Source organism: Drosophila kikkawai, chromosome 2R, assembly GCF_030179895.1.
Source record: "Drosophila kikkawai strain 14028-0561.14 chromosome 2R, DkikHiC1v2, whole genome shotgun sequence".
Lineage (NCBI taxonomy): Eukaryota > Metazoa > Arthropoda > Insecta > Diptera > Drosophilidae > Drosophila > Drosophila kikkawai.
This window is the reverse complement of record NC_091729.1, coordinates 25,185,626-25,207,211: the sequence shown is the minus strand read 5'-3', so window position 1 is coordinate 25,207,211 and position 21,586 is coordinate 25,185,626. Positions and strand designations below refer to the sequence as shown.

The following is a 21,586-nucleotide window of genomic DNA, read 5'->3' as shown; positions in this document are numbered from 1 at the left end:
TATTTCTTTATTTTATTTAATTCTGACTTTGAACATTAAAAATTTTAAAATTTGACGTCTGACTTTAGACGATTTTCGTCCAGTAAGAATTGTTTTTAATTTTTGTAGAACTTTTCCAAAAGCCCAAAAGACCGCTCTCTACTCAATCTATTTTCAAACATTTTAAAATTAAGAAAATATAATTAAATAATATTTAATCTAAGGCCCTAAGCCAGCTTAAATGTTTATATTCCGGGGTTACACACCTTACTTACACTTACTTACACTGATCATTTACCGAAGGCTAAGCGACTGTGACAAAATAAGCAAACTATATAGTCGAGGAGGACACTCTACAAATGTCCTGTCCCCAGGCAAACCAAGAAACTCGCTATTGGTGAAATGTGGTAGTAAATGTAAGAAAACATTGAACAAAACACACGGAACAAGAACAGCCAAAAAGAGTTTGGAGTGTGTGGCATCAACATTAACTATTTGAATTCGAATACATTTATATATATATTTAGACTTAGAGCAAATATCTCAAAAACAAGCAAATGCAAAATACGAAAAGGTGTTTGTTTTGGGTAAAATGTATATATATATAGGTGGCACTTTATATAAAAGTTGAAAGGAGTATTAATATTTATATAAACGAGTATTGTACATTGATATGATTGGGTAAAGAGAGACCTAGATGATCAAGTTGGATGATTGATTGAATGAATAATGATATGCGGTGTGTTCATAGAGAGAAAGAGCGATTGAGTGATACACACAAAATGTTTTTTTTGGGGGAAAATCTGTGATTCGAACCAAGTCTTAAAGGAAACTACATGTTTTTTGAGATGAGTACAGAATTATAATTATTTTAAAATAGATTGAGTAGAGCAAAACGAACTGAGAAACGTAATAAGAAACAAGGATAAACAAGGAAGTTGTTCTTGTCAAAAACAACTTCCCTTTAAATGGGAATTTTTGGTTTGAGATGAGTATGAGCTGTTAGTTCTGTCGAGTTGATGAATCTATATAGTTAACCTGCACTTACCTATATCCTCTGATTTGTAGTTCTCAATTATCTCCGCCAGTTCCAAGTTGCCGGCTATGACAGCCACCTAGAGGGGGGGAATCACAAAACGTATTAAATAACCGGAACCAAAAATCAAGTTATTAACTCAACAAAAACTAAACTTAATCACTGTAACTGAACTACAAAGCGTAACTACAGCGGCAGCAGCACAAAAGTACCAACTTAGAGACTACAAAACTACGAGTTAACAACGAAAAATTCATTACTTTCAAGAGTCCAGAGTTTGCACAGAGAGGGAATATGTTCTAAGATTGATTTTAATTAATTTTATTAGCCATCTTACATTTCCTGCCCTGTACTAACTTCTAGACTCCCGACAGAGAGACACTGGTCTTTACCTGGTAGGGAGTTTGATTGGCAAAGTTCTGGGCGCCACGCTGGGCGCCGCGAAAGAGAAGCATACGGGCACAGGCCTCTTGGTTGTTAACGGCGCACACATGCAGCGGACTATTGCCGGAGGCATTGCGGCCGTCCATGTCAGCACCGTAGAACAGCAGGTGTTCCAGGTGCTGGACCAGGCCATGCCGACAGGCCTGATACCGGAATCGGGAATCACGACGTAACGGAGGTAGCCAAAGGATGCAGCAGCCACAAACCGCGGGTTACAAAGTATTAGCAAGCGAATTTTTTTGGTTTTTTGTTTTTGTTTTTGATATTTTTTAGAGTTAGAAAGAGAAGTTAAAGAAAGAAGAGAGAGAGAGAATCAATCAGTAATTGGCAAATCACCGGGAATTGGTTTTGGCTTGGGTTCAAAGCTGGGTTTTGCTGTTAGGAATCAGACCGGGTTTCACTGGCTTCAAGGACCGTCACCGACTCACCTGATGCACCTCGTTCCAGCCCTGACTATCCTGGATGCCCAGTGTGGCATGATCATGTAGCAGACTCTCTGTGATCTTGGCCTCACATTTCCGGGTGATGGAAATGTATAAAGGGGTAATGCCACGCCCGTCTCGGTAGTTGGGCGAAGCTCCCAGCTCCAGGAGAGTGCTGTAATGATGGAAAAGTATTAATAAGACTTTCGAAATAGATATCCCAGTCCCTCCTCCTACCTAACCGCCTCTAAAGAGTCTTGCTCCACCGCTCTATGCAAAGCCGTGGTCCCATCCTTGGTCCTGTAATCCAGCAAAGCTCCTCCATTGACCAAGGCAATAAGCAGCTTATTGGGCTTCTTGGCGCCTGTGGCCACTGTCAGTGGAGTTTCGCCGCTCTCCGAGCAATGGAAATTGGGATCAAGACCCTTGGCACACATCTTGGCTATCTTCTCCACATGCCCACCATTGATGCACTCTAGAAAGCGACGCAGATTGGCCCGTGTGTGGAGAGCCTTGAGCTGACGTTCGTCTAAAGTGAGCATTTTGTAGACACGCCGTTTGTACTTGAGCTGGAAAATTCAAGGAAAAATCAGTAAAGGAAATAAATTCGTAACTGATTGCAAAGACTTACCTCCAAGTAGCCAACGGGTCCATTGAATGGATAGTCGCCCAGGCGTCGCTCTTCGTCCAGGAATTTGCCAGCCTTGCCATTGGCAGGTGGGGCGAACAGGCCATAGTTGAAGCTCTCTTTGAGTTCCTGGAAAAGCAAGGAAAATCAGAAGGTGAAAAACGGTTTAAGGCAAGGGTGTGTGTTGTGTTTTTTTGTGAATCAGGTGCGCCCATTGACGTCGTGCTCAAGTCGTGCAAGTGGCACAAAAGACTTCCGGCCTTAGCAATGGCTGAACTTCCTCCTAGTACTTATGCATATATATTATGCTATAAGCACTGGGAGAAAAATAGGTCTTAAAAGTTATCAAATAAATTTTTAAGAATGTAAATACCAGAAAGGAATTACTAATTATTCGTTCCCCATATAATATTTTTTAAATTATAAATATTATTAATATATAATTATTATCCTTGATTTTCAGTGCATTATTTATGTATTTTATATGTTGTCTGCCACACAATGTCCTCGCTAATGAGCGCGTGACTGCAGCACCCATATATGTGGCAGCTGAAAGGACACCCAACTAGGAGAGAGACCTAAACACAGGCTCGCATCCTGCCTGGCATTCATAATTTACCGCCGCCTTTAAGTGGCAATTTCTTGTTTTAATTAAACAAAAAAATAAAAACCTACAGCACATGATCCCTCTCTCCATCTACCTCTTTTTCATCCCGGAAAAGTTTGGTCTATGATGCACACAGAGAGACTCTCTCCCGGAAAATGTCTCGAGTGAATAACGGGTTTGACATTGCCAAGCGCTGCATTAATTATGCAAAGTGCGTGTTTGTGCATAGAGTGTGTGTGTAGGTGGTGTATGTTGTTCCCAGTTCTATTTGGTTCATTCCGCACGCCCTTAAGTGCCACTGAAAGGCTGTTGCCATGTTGCCTCATAATGTGCCAAATGTTGCCATTAAAGTGAACAGTTTTGTCGTGCCCACCGCCTTCTCCACATGTGGAAGCGTGGAAAATGGTGCTAGATGAGCAGGTGGTTATAGGAAAAGCTGGGAAATAAATTCGTTTTCTAATTAACCAAGAAATGTATTGTCTTTTTAGGGTGATAGTTTCAACGGAAGAGAGAAAACAAAAGCATACAAAATTCATTTTAAAATACATACAAAAGAAACCCCCACTTTTAGTATCTTATTCCTATAAAAATTCCCCAACTTCTCCATAAGCTTGTTTTCTCCCAGACACATATTTACTTTCTTGAACTTTAAATAAAACCTAAAGCAGTTACAGGTTATTTGCATAACTGAAAACTATTCCGCCTGCATTCATCCTTTTCTCTTTCCAGTCACGTATCCGAGACTTTGTTTATATAGTTGGAACCCGGATTCATATGCAGCAGCAGCAGCGGCAATAGTAGGAGCAGGAGTAGGGGCAGTTACAGCCCTTCTTCATCAAGTTTCCCACCCTTGGCCACCATAAATTTCAACCGCACAAACTAACACGCCACAAAGGAGCAGTTACACCCGTTTCTCCACCTCCGCCTCCTACTCTCCTCCTCCTGGGAATCCTGCGATTCCCTTTCTCCCCCCAACTCCTTTGGCAAATACAACAAAACACGTTAACGGTCTGTGCGCCAAATGGATTTTATGGCGCCACCCTCGGTTCTCTGGCCTTTGGACCGCTCCCATTCCCAGGGAATTTTCCTTGCCCTGCTCTTTCTCCAACCCCTCTCTGCCTTCCCCCAACTCCTCATCAGCACCCTGGGTCTCAGTTACAGTCTCAGTCATGCACATGCAAATTGCAGACACGTAGCTGCCCTAGACCCCAAACAAGAGCAGGGGAACCAGGAAGAGATTCCTAAGTCGAAGTGGGAAATACTCTACATAAATTAATCTTTTTGAGTTCATTTTTAAAGGAAAAACAAAGACTGAAAGCTAATTTAAATTTATAAAATTAATCCCAGACATTTTTTGTTTATTAAAAGATCATTAAGACGTTCCTAAAAAATATATTTCTAACTAGAAATCTAATTTTCCCTAAATTCCAATGACAAACACCTCCCCTAACTCATAATACTCTCTCTCCGAAAGAGCATAAAAGTAGCTAAAAAAGGACGCAATAAGGAATTCCCAGAAACTTTTCAGGTTTTTGGGGGTTGTCCTTTCCCCCCCTTCTGAAAAAGGGGGATGGCTCAAAGTCAAGTTGTTTGCGCAAATTGCATTTTTATGAGTTTTGATTTCGATTTTCCAATCCGTAAGACGACAACGGCTTTGGCTCATAAAGAAAGGTTTTTCCGGGGTAACGGAAGCTGTGCGCTTGCTGTGCTTTTCGGAAAAGTAATTTAGAACTTGTGCTCACTTTTTGGCTTTAAAACACTTTTCAAACTGTTTTTGGGTGATTTTTTTTTTTTCCTGCCTTTTTTGCTGCTGGGTGGCAGCCATAAATTCCGTTCGGCTGCAACAAAGTGGGGCAAGCGGAATGTGTATTCGACATATTCGGTTGTATTTTTGCGGCAGCTTTGGGGGGGAGCTCCATAAATCATGGAGGAATTGCAACTGCAGGCGAGCAGCAGCAACATAACCAGCAAACCCAATGGCTCTCCGAAGGGTATATACATGGCAACAAATTGCAATTTGCATGAAATTTACAATATTGCACAGTTTGAGAGACAGCCCAGTGCCATGGCGAGCAGTTTACGAGCCTTAGACATTTTTTTGGGGTTAAAGCACGATTAGTTTTAAAGTCACTAATAGATGGGAATTACTACAAGGTGGAGAGAATCTGTTACTAATTGAAATTAAGGCATGGTTCTTTATAATAAAGCTGAACAAATGGATATTTACTTGGAAATAATTGAAAATCTAAGGAATGTAGTGAGCAATACACCTAATCCCCCTTAAGATTTACTTTAAATAATTTAAGAATATTCTTCAAATGATATTAGAAGCTCAGTTCTTATAACTTAAACCCCACTAAATGCCCTAAAATATAATCTCAACACTTTATTCTTCCGGGGGCCAAGTGTCAATCAGCTTAAAATAAATTCTCCAGCTTAAATCTCAAATCTCACATACGCCGTGTTTGAGAGTCACAGCTGGAATAATTCAATTCAATTTGGAAGCAATTGGCAATGCAATGCAATTGCACTTGCAATTCCAATCTGCACAAGTGCCTCTACAACGGTGGCACAGTTGGAGAGCCACTTGCCCCGCACTGAGGCGAGTGAGTGTCAAGCTCAGAGATGCGAGAGAACCCGAGTAAATGTCAATGCAATGTGCGATGTGCACTTGCTGCCAGCCAGCAAATAAGCGACTTCCTGTTCCAATAAGAAGACTAAGAAAAAAAAATAGAGACCCCAAGGCGACTCAGCCTGAAGCAGCAGCAGCAGCAGCAGCAACAAAAGACATCATTGATAAATTGTCAAACAGTATATAGTATAGTATAGTATTCTGTTGTTGTTGGTGCAATTGTCTTCTTGTTGATTGAAAGCTGAAAGAGAAGGCAATAGGGGCTACATGGACAGGTAGTGCAGCATAAACAGTGCCAGCAAAAAGTAAACAGACAGTCAGCGAGTCCGATGGACCAGAGACCGGACAGCCTCCAAAAGCCTCCATTGGAAGTGGGTCGCAGTCCGACGACCATCTGTTGTTATTTTTACACTGTAAAAATAAGGGGTTTATTCCATTAAAAATGCAGAATTCTTTACAAAGAATACTGATGAGGGAATGTTGCTCTCTCTTGAAACAGATGAGTACCAACTCACTCTTTAAAAAACTGTTTAAGCTGGTCAGAAAAATGCTTTCAAAGTTAAAGAAATATTATTAAATATTATAAATACTACTCTCCTGTTTCTCCCAGTGCTTTCGTAATCTCATTCTATTGCTGCAATTAGAGTCGCAACTAGCTTGAATTTTGTGCAGTTTTCAGTTTGCCGCTAAAGTCACGGATTTGCTTTGATTTTTATTTATTTGTTTTTTGTTTTTCTTCGATTTTTTTCCCTGCCTTTGAGGAACTTGGTGGCTAGATACATTTTTTTGTGGTCTCATTAGTGTCAGCAGTTTTGGTAAGCAATTTTTGGCATTTTGGCAATGCGAAGAAACTGTAGAACAATATGCCCCACAGTTGTGCAGCCACTGGAGGCAGACTCCCACTCGAAATGGTATCGTATAACCAAGGAATAACCAAAGATCTGAGCCAGAGAGAAAGAGTTGACAAAGCGCAGCAGAGTGATAACGGAAATGGCAGTAAAAGGGAAGCAGAAAAGATGCTGTACTATGGGATTAAAACAGAAAATATAAAGCACTTTCCACACAAGTGTTCTTGAATCGATTGCTTTTAGAGGTTTTCAATTGTCTACCAAATATTTACTCAGCGAAATCGGCTTTGCAATTATTATCTATGGAATGCCAGACCGAGGTTCTACCTTCCAGTAATTCTACCTTGGTTCTGGTTCACATTTTTCCAGTAAATATTTACTCATATGCGCCAATATTTAGACAAGTAAATATCTTTTAACTGGAGCGTATGGCGTCAGCCTTGAATGAATCATTCCTTAGCATTTCCTGCTCATTAGCACCTTTAGAAATAATGCTGAATTCTAATCATAAATTCTGAATTCTAAAACCCCCATTTTTTTAATGAACATTTCGGCACTTCCTCTGCCATTGTCCCAGCAACGCGGCACATCATTTGGTTTTGTCTTCTTTTTGGGCTCTTTGTTCTGGAAGACTCTCCTCCGATTGCGCTGATGTCTGTAGCTGGAGCTTCTCAGGTTGCAGCAGCAACAGCAGCAGCATCAGCTTTGGAGGAGAGGCTTCGGCATCAATTTATGTAATCTGCCAGGCAACACGGAGCCCTCGGTTCTGGACGCGGGCCCGGACTTGGTCTTGGACTTGGACTTGGTCACATCATCTTATAAATTTAGCTCGTTTGCCGAAAGGGAGCAGAGCGGAGCAAAGATGGGATGAGATGCCAGTGGTTAACCGCAGAGCCACTTTGAATCGCAGTTTGGAGCCATGAACAATGCCGCCATCGCAAACTTGAACCTTACAGGGAGAGAAATTTGTGGCTTATTGCTAAATAAAATAAAATAAATATGGGTTTAAAATAAATGCGGAAAGTTATTTGCCTTTTATTAATTTATATTTCATAGGAAATATTAAAACTTACAACCTTATATTACTGAATATCAAAGTGGAAACTTTTATTTCCAATTCTTTTTTAATCAGTTTAATTTAAATAATTTAAAAAATACATTTCTATTATTTAAAGTTTGCACTTAATTTTCTTCAGTGCCTTGAGTAGGAGATGCGTTCTGAAAACTGGTTTCCCGCCGCGTTCTCTGTTCGACATTCGCATTCCTATCGCCCTGCCGCGACTCTGAGTTTGAGTTGGAGTTTGGAGTCCAAGTGTTTGGCAATTTTGCGGCGCTGAACTTGGTTGGGTTTTGGGATTCGGGTTTTTGGTTTTCGGTTCTCTGTTTGCCCTTACACCGATCACCCAACCCCAGCAGCACCTCTCCCCTTAGCTTCAGTCCCTCCTGATTTCATCTCAGATGACATACGGTTAACTCAAAAGCTTAATAATTTATGCGTGCATTGACAACGGATTGCGGTAATTAATTTCAAGTTGATTGCATTCTGGGGCACAGTTCCATTTATCAAGGTTTTTGCTTGTGAGCTTCATTTGAGAGTTTTTTCATATTTGAGTCATTTTTTAACAAAGGAAAAAGATAACTTAATAAGAAAGTATATGAAAATATAGAAAAAAAGTACGAAGTATCAAGATATACTTTACTCTCAGCATACTTTATTTTCTTTCAAATTTATTTAGAATTTCCTAAGCAGCCTTTTTTCTCAGTGTCGAAACTGCATTGGCTGCTCCTTATTTTTCCCTCCAGGAGGTCAATGACGTGTCTTCCGCCTGCAGCCATTCGAGCCGCCTCAAAGTCAAAGTCAAAGCCATTCAGCAGCAGCAACAAACTTTACTTTACAAGCCGCCCAGCCACCGACGACTCATCCCATCTTAACCAAAGCAAAGCAAACTAAACCCAACCCATCCCAGTGGCTGCTGCCAGGAACCCTTAGGTTTGCTCTGTATCTTTCCATTTCCCCGTTTGGTTATCATATAAGTTCTGGCAGGGCAGCAGGAAGGGGAAAAGCAAGAGGAAATTCTGCTCCGAAAACTAGTTTCGTTTGGCTAGATTTTCGTGGGCAAAAGAGCACTGCTCCTGCTCTGGAGCTGTGCTGGTTGCCTCCTTTTAGGTGTCCGTCGCAAGATGTTTGTCTTGTCATGCCCACCTACAGCATAAGAATCGGGTCTCTTGGCTAGTTTTTTAAACACGGCTAGAAATTTAAGGAACTTTTTATAAAAAAGAACTTGAAATTGAGAAGAATTAAATATTCTTTAAAATCCAACAGGTATAACTACATTTTTCCTAGTGTTCTCTTGCCTCAAACTTCTTGCTGAAGCCTGAAAGAAAGTGTTGATGTTGAAGACTTCTTTTGAGGCTCCACATCCCGACCCCACCCAACCCAACCCATCCAAATCCAACCCACCTTCCCCACTAACATTTATCAGAGTCAAGTGCATTGAACTTGCACTCGCCGACATGAAATTTATTTGCCCCAAAGGAGGCGTGTCGGTGCCCAGGACAGGAGAACGACGCCCATCAGCCATTCATATTTCTTACACTTGGCTGCACTTGGACAAAAAAAAAAAACTAACAGGGTAATGGGGGGAGAGGACTCCCTACTCCCTACTCCCTACTCTCTCTATCTTCATCTCTGGGGACGACAAAAGGACATTGACAGCCGGCGCGCGTCGAAAGGTGAGCTATAGCAACAACAAATGCAAACTGCAAACTGCAAAAATAGAAAATACCAGAAGAATTTGTACAGAAATGTAGTGGCGCGGCAGGCTAAAGGATGTGGACAAGCTCATGATGATGATGGCACAGGTAAAGAAGCCAGGTAAAAGAGGAGCCAGCACCACCACGTAAAACTTGTGAATGCAGGTGACAGGCATTTGCAATAAAGCTGCTATCTACAAAATGTCAGAGGAGGAGGAGGCACCGGCACCCGGGGAGGTAGTGCATCCCATACATCCACCTGGAGGTAGAAGAGAAAGGAGACCTTTCAGAGATTAACCGTTGACAATGTTGCACGGAATGCGGCAGTCCGTCCGAAAAGCGAGCTTAAGAGCAGCATGACAGAACCATGTTGCCAAGTTGGTGGCATGCTTCTGCTGCTACCTATATATTCGCCATCTGTCGGGGCTAAGTACCACGCTTTTCCGCTTTTCCAGGAAAGGGAAGGGCAGAGGAGTCTGTCCACAAAGTTGGTAAAAATCCAAAGAAGATGAAACCAACTTTAGCTCTACAGTTTGACAGGAAGTGGAATGGAATCAAGAATTTATGAAGGCATCGCCACTGAAAGTTCTATGGGGACATCAAAGTTTTTCCATTTTTCTTAAATTTTCGTATATTTATGGAAGAGCAAAATAAATCTTTAATGTTTTAAAAACACGTGGGTAACTGTATTTATTGTGTTTTAATTGTAGAAATTAATTTTATGTATTAAAAATTGTATTCAAGTTATAAAGTTATAAATATATCATTCTAAAATAAGTTGTGCCGTTTTCAAGGTAAACATTTTCCCTTACATTAAACCCATAACACTCCCTGATTAGGAAGCATTTTCCCATCTCCCTGACGCTCTCTTTCCCCCATTTGACTATCGTTTATCCAAAAACTAATGCAGTTAGCCTAAACAAATTTTCCAAACGGAGACCTGCAACAGACCAAAGGGGAAAATCAATATTTACATAGACACAAGACCCCAGACAACAACGGCAGCAACAAACAAACCAACAAACCAGCAACAAAAACAAGCAAAAACACAAAAAACAAGCCGAGTCAGATATTAAAAACAAAAAGAAAATACAAGGCAGCAGAGGTACATGCGATGTATACGTGTGTCTGGCGATTATGACTGCCTAAGAAGAGTCCGTAGTCCGTAGTCCGGAGACTGGAGAAGAACCATCCCTTTCTCCCCTCTGTCTAGGCTGAAGCCCAGATTCTGGGCGAAAACATGCGACAAATTTCCAAAGGGTCTTCCCTTCTTCCAAGGTATTCCTTGCTTCGTTTTGGGGTTAAAGAACGGTGGAAATGCTTTCAGCATTTTTCATATTTATCCCCTAGACAAGGGGGAGCAGCGAGATGAGGGGTAATATGAAGGGGAGACAAGCGGCTGGCTGCTTGGCAAACAAACAAAACACAAGACAAAATATAAATATGAAACGGCTTTACAAATAGAAAACCAAGACGAAGTCAAGATACACTTTGTGGAAGTTGGAATTAAATGTGACTTACAAGAGGAGTCTTCAAAATGTAAGTAAAATTTTAAATTAATATTTATTCTACTAAAATATATTTTAAAATACGTTTTTAGAGGTTTAAATACAATTTAAAAATAGTTTTCAGATCCAAACTCCTAGAAAACTTAGCTCAAAGCAGCCTTAAGCTAGATTGAACTTTTACTTTTTTAGTTTAACAGTTTAATCAAGCTGCTGATCCTAAGTTCTATATAAATTCCTAAGCTTTTTATAAAGAATTTGTCATTATTAATGTTGTAGCATAGCATCCCTTAACAGTAAAAAGCAAAATATAAAAGCAGCAAGCAATAAGGGTAGTTGGAAAACCTCCAAGGAGTATGTAGAGGCAAAGAAAAGGCCATAAAACGCTTTTCCCAGCTGACTCTAAGAGCAGCATTGGCATCTGGCACCGCCTGTCCGAATCCTTTCCCAAAGCATATCCCCCGTCCAGTGAAAGGTAGTACCCCAAGCTCCGAGGTGACCGTATGCACACAGCATTTCCATTTCTATGTCAAAGTCATTCCGCTGGACAATGTGGAACAATAAAATGCGCCACTAAACGCTACACGACACACAGCAAACACAGCACACGACTAGAACGGGGCCCATAATGATGGTAACGATGGTAATGACGGCATGATCGAAGCGGAGTTCTTACGCTGACCATTTGCTGAACACTCCAATCGCTAATCGATTTGATGCCAAACGTGCTCCATGCTCAAACCAAACCGAACGAGGCGGATCAATGGCTCCAATCCAATCCAATCCGATCCATCTGGGAGCCAAAGCAATTCAACCATTTGTTCTGGCCACTTTCTTTCGCGGCTTATTTGTGTCAGCGATTGGTTGGTTGGAGTTCCCCTTTTTCTTACTAATTTTCCTGAAGCAGAAAACCTTTACAGTTGTTGGTCATGCATAAGAGAAGTAATTTTGGACATTAAATTAATTACGGCCAAAAACTGTGAAAGAAGTATTTAGTGGGGGGAAAAACTCACCCACCCAAATCGTGTTCTTTTGGGGAAAAGGGAAAACGGTAGCTAGCTAAGCCACCCTTGTAGAAAAAGTAAACGAAAATTATACATTTCACTGCGTAAATGGTTAAGGCGTAATCCTGCAGGAATGTGGTTTCTCTTAGTTTTTGGGGGTGGTTAACGTAAAGCTTTTCCGGGTTGACAAACCTAGGAAAATTCGATTTATTTCAGTCTGAAATTTATATTTGCTTTTGAAGCTGAGATCTACCTTGGGCGGAATATAGAGAAACAGAAGGTTATAATGAGTGAATAACTATTTAAGTATTAAGAACTTTAAATCAAACATAAAATATTCATTTAACTTGAAAAACACGAATTAAATAGTCCAAATATTTGTGTTTTTGTTCTCCTTTCCCTTTATTTTACACCCTTCCTATTCTTTTTTAACATCCAAAACCATTGAAGCCACACATTGACCCCCTTTTCTGGCTTTAGCACTGGGACTAAAAACGGCTCTTTGGGATCCGCTGGCCATGCTGCCAGCCATTGGTCCAATCAATGCAACACCGAACGGACAAACGGACAGCGGACAGACGGACACCGGCTAACTGCAAACAAGTTGGCAAACAAACTTCCGTCTCAGTGCACTCCAACACTCCAACTGGAACTGAGTGATGCCGCTCTCGGTGCTGGCAGCTTATTGTGACCCAAATAGACGGCCATCGGTCAACTGTCGGCCAAACGCCACAGGAAAGAAAGCAAGCCTCAGAGAATGAGAGAGACAGATGCCCACATACCAACAGGGAGAAAGAAAGAGATGGCGAGGGAGTTGCACAAATAGACAGAGACCGAGGAGGGGGCATCAGACCATTAGCTGAGTGGCCTGGGCCATGTCCCACTGCAACTGCCAGTCGTTGTAAGTCAAGCTTGGAATGACAGCTCGGGGGCGAGTCCAAGTCCAAGCCCTTCGAGGCGGCATCAAATGATCAGCGGAGATTAGAGATCAATACAAATGAGACCTTCACATTGGGTGTCGTATTTGCAAAGAGAAAATATATAAGCTTTACAAAGGCTTTTCACTGTTTTTTTTCTTATACAATCTGAGACAAGTTCTTTATAAAAAACCTATATTTAGGTTATTTAAAAAATTTAAAAATTATTTAAAATATTTAAGCCTCCAAATATAATAATTATTTATGGTAATACAAGTTTCTACCTTCATTTTTCATATTTTCTTCAAAATTAACACCATTTTCTCACCCAGAAATCATCAGTTCAAGTCTTTCGAGGAGTGCTCCACCTATTAATAAGTATACGCAGCGTGTGCAATCTTTTAGCAAGGCAATTAACACCGCACATGTGTGGCATGCGGCACTCCATATCGCTTCGCTCCATAAACAAAATTGCAAAAAAGCTTTGAATTCTCCGCGAAAGCAACGGCAACTGCAACTGCAACTACAGCAATTCCCAATTGCAGTTTCAGGTGTGAACTAACAAAAAAAAAATCACTAAATATTTTATAGGAGCACAGGCTGAGTGTGTGTTGTGCTCAATGAGTGATAAAAGCCAGGTGCCCGCCTGGCCAAGTGTGAAACTTCATTAAGACAGCTGGCCGCACTGTCAACGATTAAGATTTTTGTGTATTTTTTTTGGGAGGCTTTTAAGTTCTAGAATTCAGATTTAGATCGAATAGTACAGCAGAGCCCAAGCCATGTGTTCCTTTGTGTTTTCTGAATTTGAATTTGAATTTTTTGTGGGGCCTTAAAATGGTGGGGTGCCCACAAATGGTAAAAGCCACTCCAATGCGAATACGAAAATTTATGCAGCCAGCGAAGCTAAAGTTGCAGCTGATGGTACACTGGGGAAAAGTTGGTGATAGAACAGGAATTTTGAAATGATTTAAAGGGAATTTTTGTGAGGGAAATTTAAATGTTTTTGGGAGACTAAAAAATAATAAGATATCCCTATAACAATGTTTTCCTTTTAATTACTTGTTTTACATCTATTTCTGGAGTTCTTTCTAAATATTTAATATTTTTCATGCTTTCAGAATGAAACAAATTGAAAAGTTTTCATCCTCTTGGCCACACGTTATTCCAAGTGCACGTTTCAGAGTTTTCTTGGCCGCTGGAAAAACTGACCACAGCCATATTTGACAACGGAACGGAACGTGCTCTGGTCTTGGCCCATTCTTGGTCCCATTCTCGTTCCCATTCCGACTGGCTTTGGCTCTGGCTCAAACTCTAAGCTCTCAGCTCTGAGTTTCAAATCAATCTCTGGAGTGGAGTGGAGAGCTGCGGTCGGTTTCGCGGCCCTTTATTTACGGTTCAGCGTTTTTATAGAGGTGAACGGGACACAAATTGCATCTAATGATGAATTTGCTTCACTCGAATCCAGAGCAGAATGCTCGGGAATGCCATTTCCCTCTGTTTAGTTTCTGTTTCTATTTTTTTGGTTTTCTTATTGGGGTCAACAGCAAAGTGCCACTTGTAATTAGGGAACATTGCCGGGTGGGGGTTTTGGGCCATAAACATGTGGCCAGTCAGCCATTGAGGCAGCCACTTGGCTATCTGACGGCCATCAGAGGCAACAAGGATTGGGAGGAGGGAGTCGCACAGCCAAGTGTTCCAAGTTCCAAGTGGCGGCCACAACAAACAAGGCAAAAGTCTTGGAAATGTGGCAGAAAAAAATATATGTATATGCTGCCAATTGCAATGCAAGAAATCTCACAGCTCGTAAATCGATGGCAGTTCCCTGTGGGAGAAGGGGTAGGAAAAATATACACTAAACAAAGAGTTTCTCTGTTTAGTAAATCTATGGAAAAAGAATCAAAATAAGCAGTAATTATGGCTCAAAATATGAAGCCATAAAGCTGACTAAACTAAGGAAATAATAGCAAGCACTTTGTTGTACAAATACTTTTATAATATTATAAACCTGCTTAGAAATATTTCATTTACTAAATGAAATACGAGGTCTTCCCTGAGTTTTTTTCTGCCTTCAACTTAAAGCCTTGGTTTTTTCCTGTATATTTTTTTGGGGCGTCGCCTGGCGCGCGAATTATGCCACCAACGAGCAGGCAAGCGAATGCGAAATCTTTTCTTTTTTTTTCGGCTCACTTCGGTTGTTTTCCTCCATAAACTACACTCCCCTCAGCACTCTGACTCCTCTATGCCTTCTGCCAAATTGCAGTTGCAACTCGGCTCGGTTTTGGAGCTCGGAACTGGCAACTGGCGATGCTGCACGTGCGCCGTATCTGGAAACGAGTTTTGGCTACTTTAATTTGGCCAACCGCATGGCACGGCGCGGCGGCAGATAACTGCTGGAAAAGCTGGAAAAAACCATGCTGAAGGACATTTGGTGTCTATGGCAAATGAGGCGGAAAAACTGCGAGAAAACAGAAATTGCTTTAGACCAAAAAAGGCCCAAAGGAAAGGTAGGAGCCAGAAAATACAGGCAGAAACCACAAAAAGAAAAATCCAAGGGGGAGAGAAGGAGAAAATTCTTAAAGCTTACAACTAAAAGATACCTTAAATTTAAATAATTAATAAAATAGTTGGGTTCTTCAATGAATAAATTAATAAATAATAAGAGAGGCTTCCTTAACTTAAGAGTCTTAAGACCCTATTCTAGGTTTGAAATTACACAAACTTAAGTTTTAGTTCTAAGAATTTCCCAAAGAATATGTGTAGTAGCTTCCCTAAAATATACAAAATATTTACAGGGAATTCCTGGCCATATATGCTTTCACAGCAAAGCCTGGCTAGGGGGCTGAGGCACAGGCAACAGCTCAGAAAATTGTATCGAACTATCTGCGGCTTGTTTGAGTTTTACTCGCAGGCTTAAGACTCCCCTGCTGGCTGGATGCCTCTTCTCTGTTTTTCCTGCTTTTCCGCTCGTTTTGCCAAAGTCAATTTTACAAGCAATGAACTCGAGATATTCCCTGCGATCCTCCGTGCTTCTCTGTTGTTGAGTTTTGCTACATTTTCGCTGCGAGCATTTTCTTTCGTTTTTTTTTTTTGCTGGCGTCAAAAGCTCTTTTTTTTCCTTGCTGTGGCGTTAGTTTCCACTAGGGCCCAGCCACGCCCACTAAATTGCCAGCATATTTGCTGCCTGAAGAGCTGGCTGGGATGTGGGGGGGGGGGATGTGGCTGTGGCAGATGGAGATGCAGAGAAGGAGGCTTTTCCTTTGGCAACACGTTAAAATAGCTCAAGTGGTTGCAGCCAAGAGATAGGAGAAGAGGGGCATTCAACCTGGTCGAAGTACACACACCCAACACACACACACACACATTCCACTGACACTCGGTGCCTTTGGCACAGTTATGCCTGCACTGAGAGAAAATAAAAGGAAGAGCCTGATAACCCTCATTTGCAAATAGATGATTTGAAAGGTTGAAATTAGGAATAGAAGAAAATATCGATATTTAAAACGATATATGTGCGATAAATCGATTTTCTCTTTGATAAATCAGATACATTTTTATCACCAAAGTTCTCTATTAGAAATCAGTTTAATGCTTCAGTAATATTAATAAAATATAATTTAAAAAATTAAGTATGATATTTATCGATGTCTAAACTGTCGATATTTCGAATTTTTTGTTTATAAAGCTATATTTCGAGTGTAATACAAAATTCTAAATAAAATTTAGAGTTCCCTTTAGTTGCTCTTCAACTCAACTAATTTCTCTCTCTGTTCTGGCCTGCTGTTCTGTTTAAAGACCCAAGTCTCCATTTGGACATGAGCTTGGCATGAGGAACTTGGGGCACCTCCTCAACTAAAATCAACTCGACTGGATTCGCACCAATTGAGCTGTGATTTAAGTACGCCATAAATGGCTCAAGTGCGAGATTGAGATACTCGAACACTTCTTTGACTTGGAGTTCCGCGCATATACGGGTTTCTTACCTGCAAAACTCTCCATGCTATATACTATATAGGCGCTGCTCAATTTGGATTGTGCCGCAATAATGGCTAATCGTAAGTAATGGGGTCTCTTATCCCAACCATGCTGGTATCCCACTCCCCTCAACCTCCCCGACCTTCAACATCATTATAATTATAATATCCGTTATGGAGAGACTTTAACTGTCGGAGGGTTCGCCACCCGCTTCAGTGCTCAATTTAAGTAAACACACATTCTGTATATATATTCACATGCGTTTTAAAACAAATTGATGCAAACTAATGAACATAATCTAAAAACACACAACACATCATATACACACATATAGAGGCCGCCGGAAGTGCTTCATTGTTCGGCGTTGGGGCGTCGGAAATTGAAAAGCAACCCAAAACCAACATCAACATCAAAATTTAAATTCGCAAATAAAACAAATAACAAAAAAAAACAAGAAAGGAAACTAACTTCGGGAAGCCGAAATTTGTATACCCTTGCAGTTTGCCATAGGATCTGTCATCCAATGAAAAATCTATCATAACTAAGCCAAAAAAGCATCAAATTCAATTCGGAAAGCTTTTCTGTGATAGTTTTTCCCAAATAAACAAATCTGCTTACTAAATTTCACATTTTAAGATATTAAAATTTTTGCTAATTTTTTCTGTGACAATGCACCATTTTAAGACCCCAAAAATACAAAAAAAAAATTAGGAAAATGTTTTTATTCCAAACATGGCTAGATTGACTCCGCTTTTTGAGCTGATCAAGAATATATATGATTTATATGGTCGGAAACGATTCCTTCACTGACTAAAATCATATAAAATGTCGGAAATGGCTCCTTCACACACTTTTGACTTAAATTATAATACCCTGTAAGGGTATAAAAAACGAGAGAAAGAGAACAACATAAAAGTGCCATTAAAAATTTAGTTAGAGGGCAGCTCAACTCATGAAGGGGAAATTACATTTATGCCAAGCGAGTGTGTGTCTGTGTGTGGTTTTCTGTTGTTTTTTATTCATTGTTTACTCAAAATAAAATTGAACTTGTGCGGCTCAATTTAATGGCAAACACACTCGAGTGACTTTTTTGCCATTTTAAAACGCTTAAAAAACATTCCGGATGCTTGAGAGGCGGAGTTTGGCACCTCAATTGTTTATTTTCAAAAGGGGATTGTTTTATTTGTATAATATTAAATATTAAAGAGGTATTTTCAATCGATTAAGCCAGTTTTTTACTTGAAATATGGTATAAATCTAAAGAATTACAAGTTTTTCAAATTAGTTGTGGGTTTTGTTTTATAGCAGCCAGTTTGTCAGCTATTAAACCTTATATTTCTATACTTTTGACTATTAATTATACTTATTTTAGCATTATTTTATGGTTATAAAAGTTAAACCTGAAACCTCAAGCGGTTGGCCAGACGCCAACACCAGTGCACTTTTCAAAATGAGTTTTTAAAACCACTTTACTAGCCATTATTTAGGTTTATTCAATTGAATTTATTGATTTTAGTGACGCGGTTAAAGTTTCTCAGGGACTGTGGCCAATGATTTAATGTAATTACTTCTAGTTTGACAAGCACTTTATTTATTTACTATAGTTTTTCTTTGTTGTCGCTGGTTGTCACAACAATTGCCTTTGGCTTTTGTCCCTAACGGTAGCACTCCCCCATGGTTTTGGCCACTATTGTTCATGGCAATTACAGTCGCTTTATGCAACTATCAAGCAATACGATATATAATTTCACAGTCAAGGTCGTTTGGAGGGTGGGCTTAGACAGTTTTGATTGGGCTTTTTGGGTAGATTCCACTCATCAAAGGTTGATTGAACTGTACAAATTGTTAACAAAAAAATAAGAAAGAAAGAAAAAACAATTAACAAAACAAAGCCTCGGTTTTGTCTGCTTTATGTCCTCAAAAAATTAACAACTCAGTGAAAAACAACATAATAAATGGTTATTATCAACTAAATTTCGGAATTCGCATGCAAATAAAAACTCCGCAGGCCACAAAAGTTCCAACGAAATGATATTTTTTGGGGTCTTTTTTGTTATTATTATTATTTTTGGGTTGTCTGAAAAGTTTTGTAAATTATTTTTGTTGAAATATTCGCCGATAATGTTATCGAGAACTGTCCACAAAACGAGGGAAAAGGAAAAACCCACTCTCATGGTGGTCATGGATACGATATATACATACATCGCCCCCTCTCCGCCTGACATCTCTCTCTATTATATATCTTTTCTTGCTCCATTTGCGAATGCCTGAAGCGACTCTTTTTTTGTGTGCCTTTTTTTTTTGCATTTTAATTGAATTACTAGGGAGGCGGCGGCTGAGTGCTCCAGAGGGGGCGTCGAGGTGCTTGGAAAAACAGTTCCTGGTCGCGTGCATCGAGCATAGCACCAACTCCTGGCCATAAATCTGTAACTGTTTGCTGTACTTGACACATTTCGTAGTTGAAACTGAAGTTGCCAAGCGAAAAAGGAGACAAAAAAAGAAATACCTATAGTGTTGCAACCAAATATTTGCGTAGGTGGCCGAACGAGTGTGTCGCTGCAGGCTTCGTGTCAATTAAAATTAAACTTAAACTTAGAAATTAATAAATACGATTTATTGCGGCACGAACGGGGAGAGTGTTTAGTACTGGAATTCGAGAATATATAGAGAGATAATATTGCTTGAAAAGTGCTGCTAAATTTTGGTTTAGTAACATTTTAAATTAAGTATTTAAAGGGTTTTTTTCTAGGCATTTAAATTTAATATTAATATCATTCTCCAACTTGGCTCAGTAATGATAATATTTTTAATATTTTTACAGCCTTAAAAATAATCTTTTATTGGCTAAACCTCGTTAAAAGTTTTAATTCCCACTTTTCTAGGCAATTAAACACGCTCTGAAGTGCCGCAAAAAATACATAATTCATGATATTATTTTTACATATGCATTTCAATGGTATTTAAGAGATATGAAAGATATACGAGAGTAAATATTAAAAGGCGAGAAGACCAACCTTAAACCAAAAGGCCACCTGAGTAAATTATTTGCGGAAAAGAGTGTTTGGCCGGCAGGGAAAAAAAATCAAGGAAAGTTAAGCATCACGGATTGTGGCGTTGTAAATTCAATCAGCATTTTATATATTTATATATTTGTTTATCGATTTCAGCGCCAGCCAGTTAAAGTTCCATTATATTTGCAGTTGTTTTCGATTGCGTATACGCAGCGTGGGCGTTCGTGTCCGCAGAAATTTCCATTTAAAAATTTGTCACAGCATCGTGGGTATTTATTTTGGTTTTTTTGTTTTAATTTTTAAGTTGTTTGGTATTTAATTAAATAAAAAAAAGTACGCCAGCGGCAGGTAGGGCATCACCGGAATTAATGAAAGCAAAACATATTTAATTAATAACGAGAAAATCGTGTTTACTGGGCAACTGTGTGTTGTGTGTGTGCGTTGATGATGATGTTGTTTTGTCTCTCCATGTTAGTAGTTGTTGTTGCTGTCATGCCGCATAACAATGTTCTTGGTTTATGCATGTAAATGTACATGATATATGTATGTATATATGTTTTTATATACATTCATTGTGTCATGTTTAGCCTATATATGCTTTACACATCACGCATACGCCATGTAAGCCTCAGCGAGCAAGGCAAATGTCATAAAACTCTTTTATTTTTATTTTTATGAATTTCATTTAATTTAAGTTTATTTTTTTGGCACACTTTATGATGACTGCATGTTGTGGTTGAATAAAAACATGAGAAATTTGCATACAGCGCGAAAGGGGATACTCGAATATTTATTTGCAGTACATGGAATGATACTACTGTATATTATATGTGTGTGTGTATGGTGTGTGAGCTTAACAAGAGATGAGAAAGGAAGATAATTTGTAACAAGGCAATGTTTTTATACTCTTTTCAATATGAAAATGTTAAAAAAAAGCTTGAAATATTAACAAGCAGCTTGAAATATTCATAAAACTGATTAAAATATTCAAAAAGGTAATTTTAATATTGAATAAACTGCTTAAAATATTAAGAACACGTCTTAACATATTTATAGAAAGGCTTGAAATATTAACAAAAAAGCTTGACATTTTCAAAAACAGCATGGAATATTTAAAAACAGCTTGAAAAATTCAAAGACAACATCCAGAGTGTGCACAACAGCACCCATTTTTCAATCTTTCCCTTGACATATAAGCAGAATATCCAATAACACATTTTTCAGTTAGTATAACCCCCAGAAAACCCCCTGAAACCCCTTTAAAAGCCTGCCTTAAACACATAGTCAACTCCTACATTGTTCCCTACGCCATCAAATGGTTATAAAACTTTACCACTTCATTGTGCCCGGGCTCCTCCTGGCTCCTAGTATAAAATTCAATCTCAGCCGGGGCCTAACCAATCGAGTGTAGGGGGATTCGAGGAGGGGAGTCCGCGTTCTATCGGCAGCATCTTTATGGCTGTGAACAATGGGGCTCAGGATGAAGCAGGAAGCTCTCTGTGCTCTTTCTAGCTTCAAAAGGGGCGAAATTATCCACAAAAGTATGTGACATTCTAGGCTCGGAGCTGGGGGGTGGGACACCCAGTTAAGTTCTCACCCGAATTAACGGCTCAATGGAGGATGAGGAGACACAGGGACCGAGATGGAGATAGAGACTCGCGCAGATGGGTCCTGCAACTAGGTCTCCGGGCCACTTGAGTCGACGGAAAGTCGCTGAAATGATGTCGTGCGTGCGCAAACTATGCGGCGTCATTAAATCTAACGAGCGCCCGGAGATTTTGTTGAGAGGGGGTTTTACTCCTACTCCCGACTCTAACTTTGACTCTC

At 39.8% G+C, this 21,586-nt stretch overlaps 1 protein-coding gene across 3 annotated transcripts in view; it reads right to left on the bottom strand.

The window, feature by feature from the left end:
- The window catches only part of Prosap (SH3 and multiple ankyrin repeat domains prosap), a 68,771-nt gene that overhangs the window by 7,739 nt on the left and 39,446 nt on the right, over nt 1-21,586 (bottom strand). For all 3 annotated transcript variants that reach the window (XM_041777096.2, XM_017164229.3, XM_070284804.1), the window contains exons 4-8: nt 2,513-2,638; nt 2,119-2,450; nt 1,888-2,056; nt 1,408-1,602; nt 1,028-1,094 (exon numbers count right to left, since the gene is read on the bottom strand). In XM_041777096.2, the coding sequence (XP_041633030.1) occupies nt 1,028-1,094; nt 1,408-1,602; nt 1,888-2,056; nt 2,119-2,450; nt 2,513-2,638 (889 nt within the window). The remainder of the gene's footprint in view (nt 1-1,027; nt 1,095-1,407; nt 1,603-1,887; nt 2,057-2,118; nt 2,451-2,512; nt 2,639-21,586) is intronic.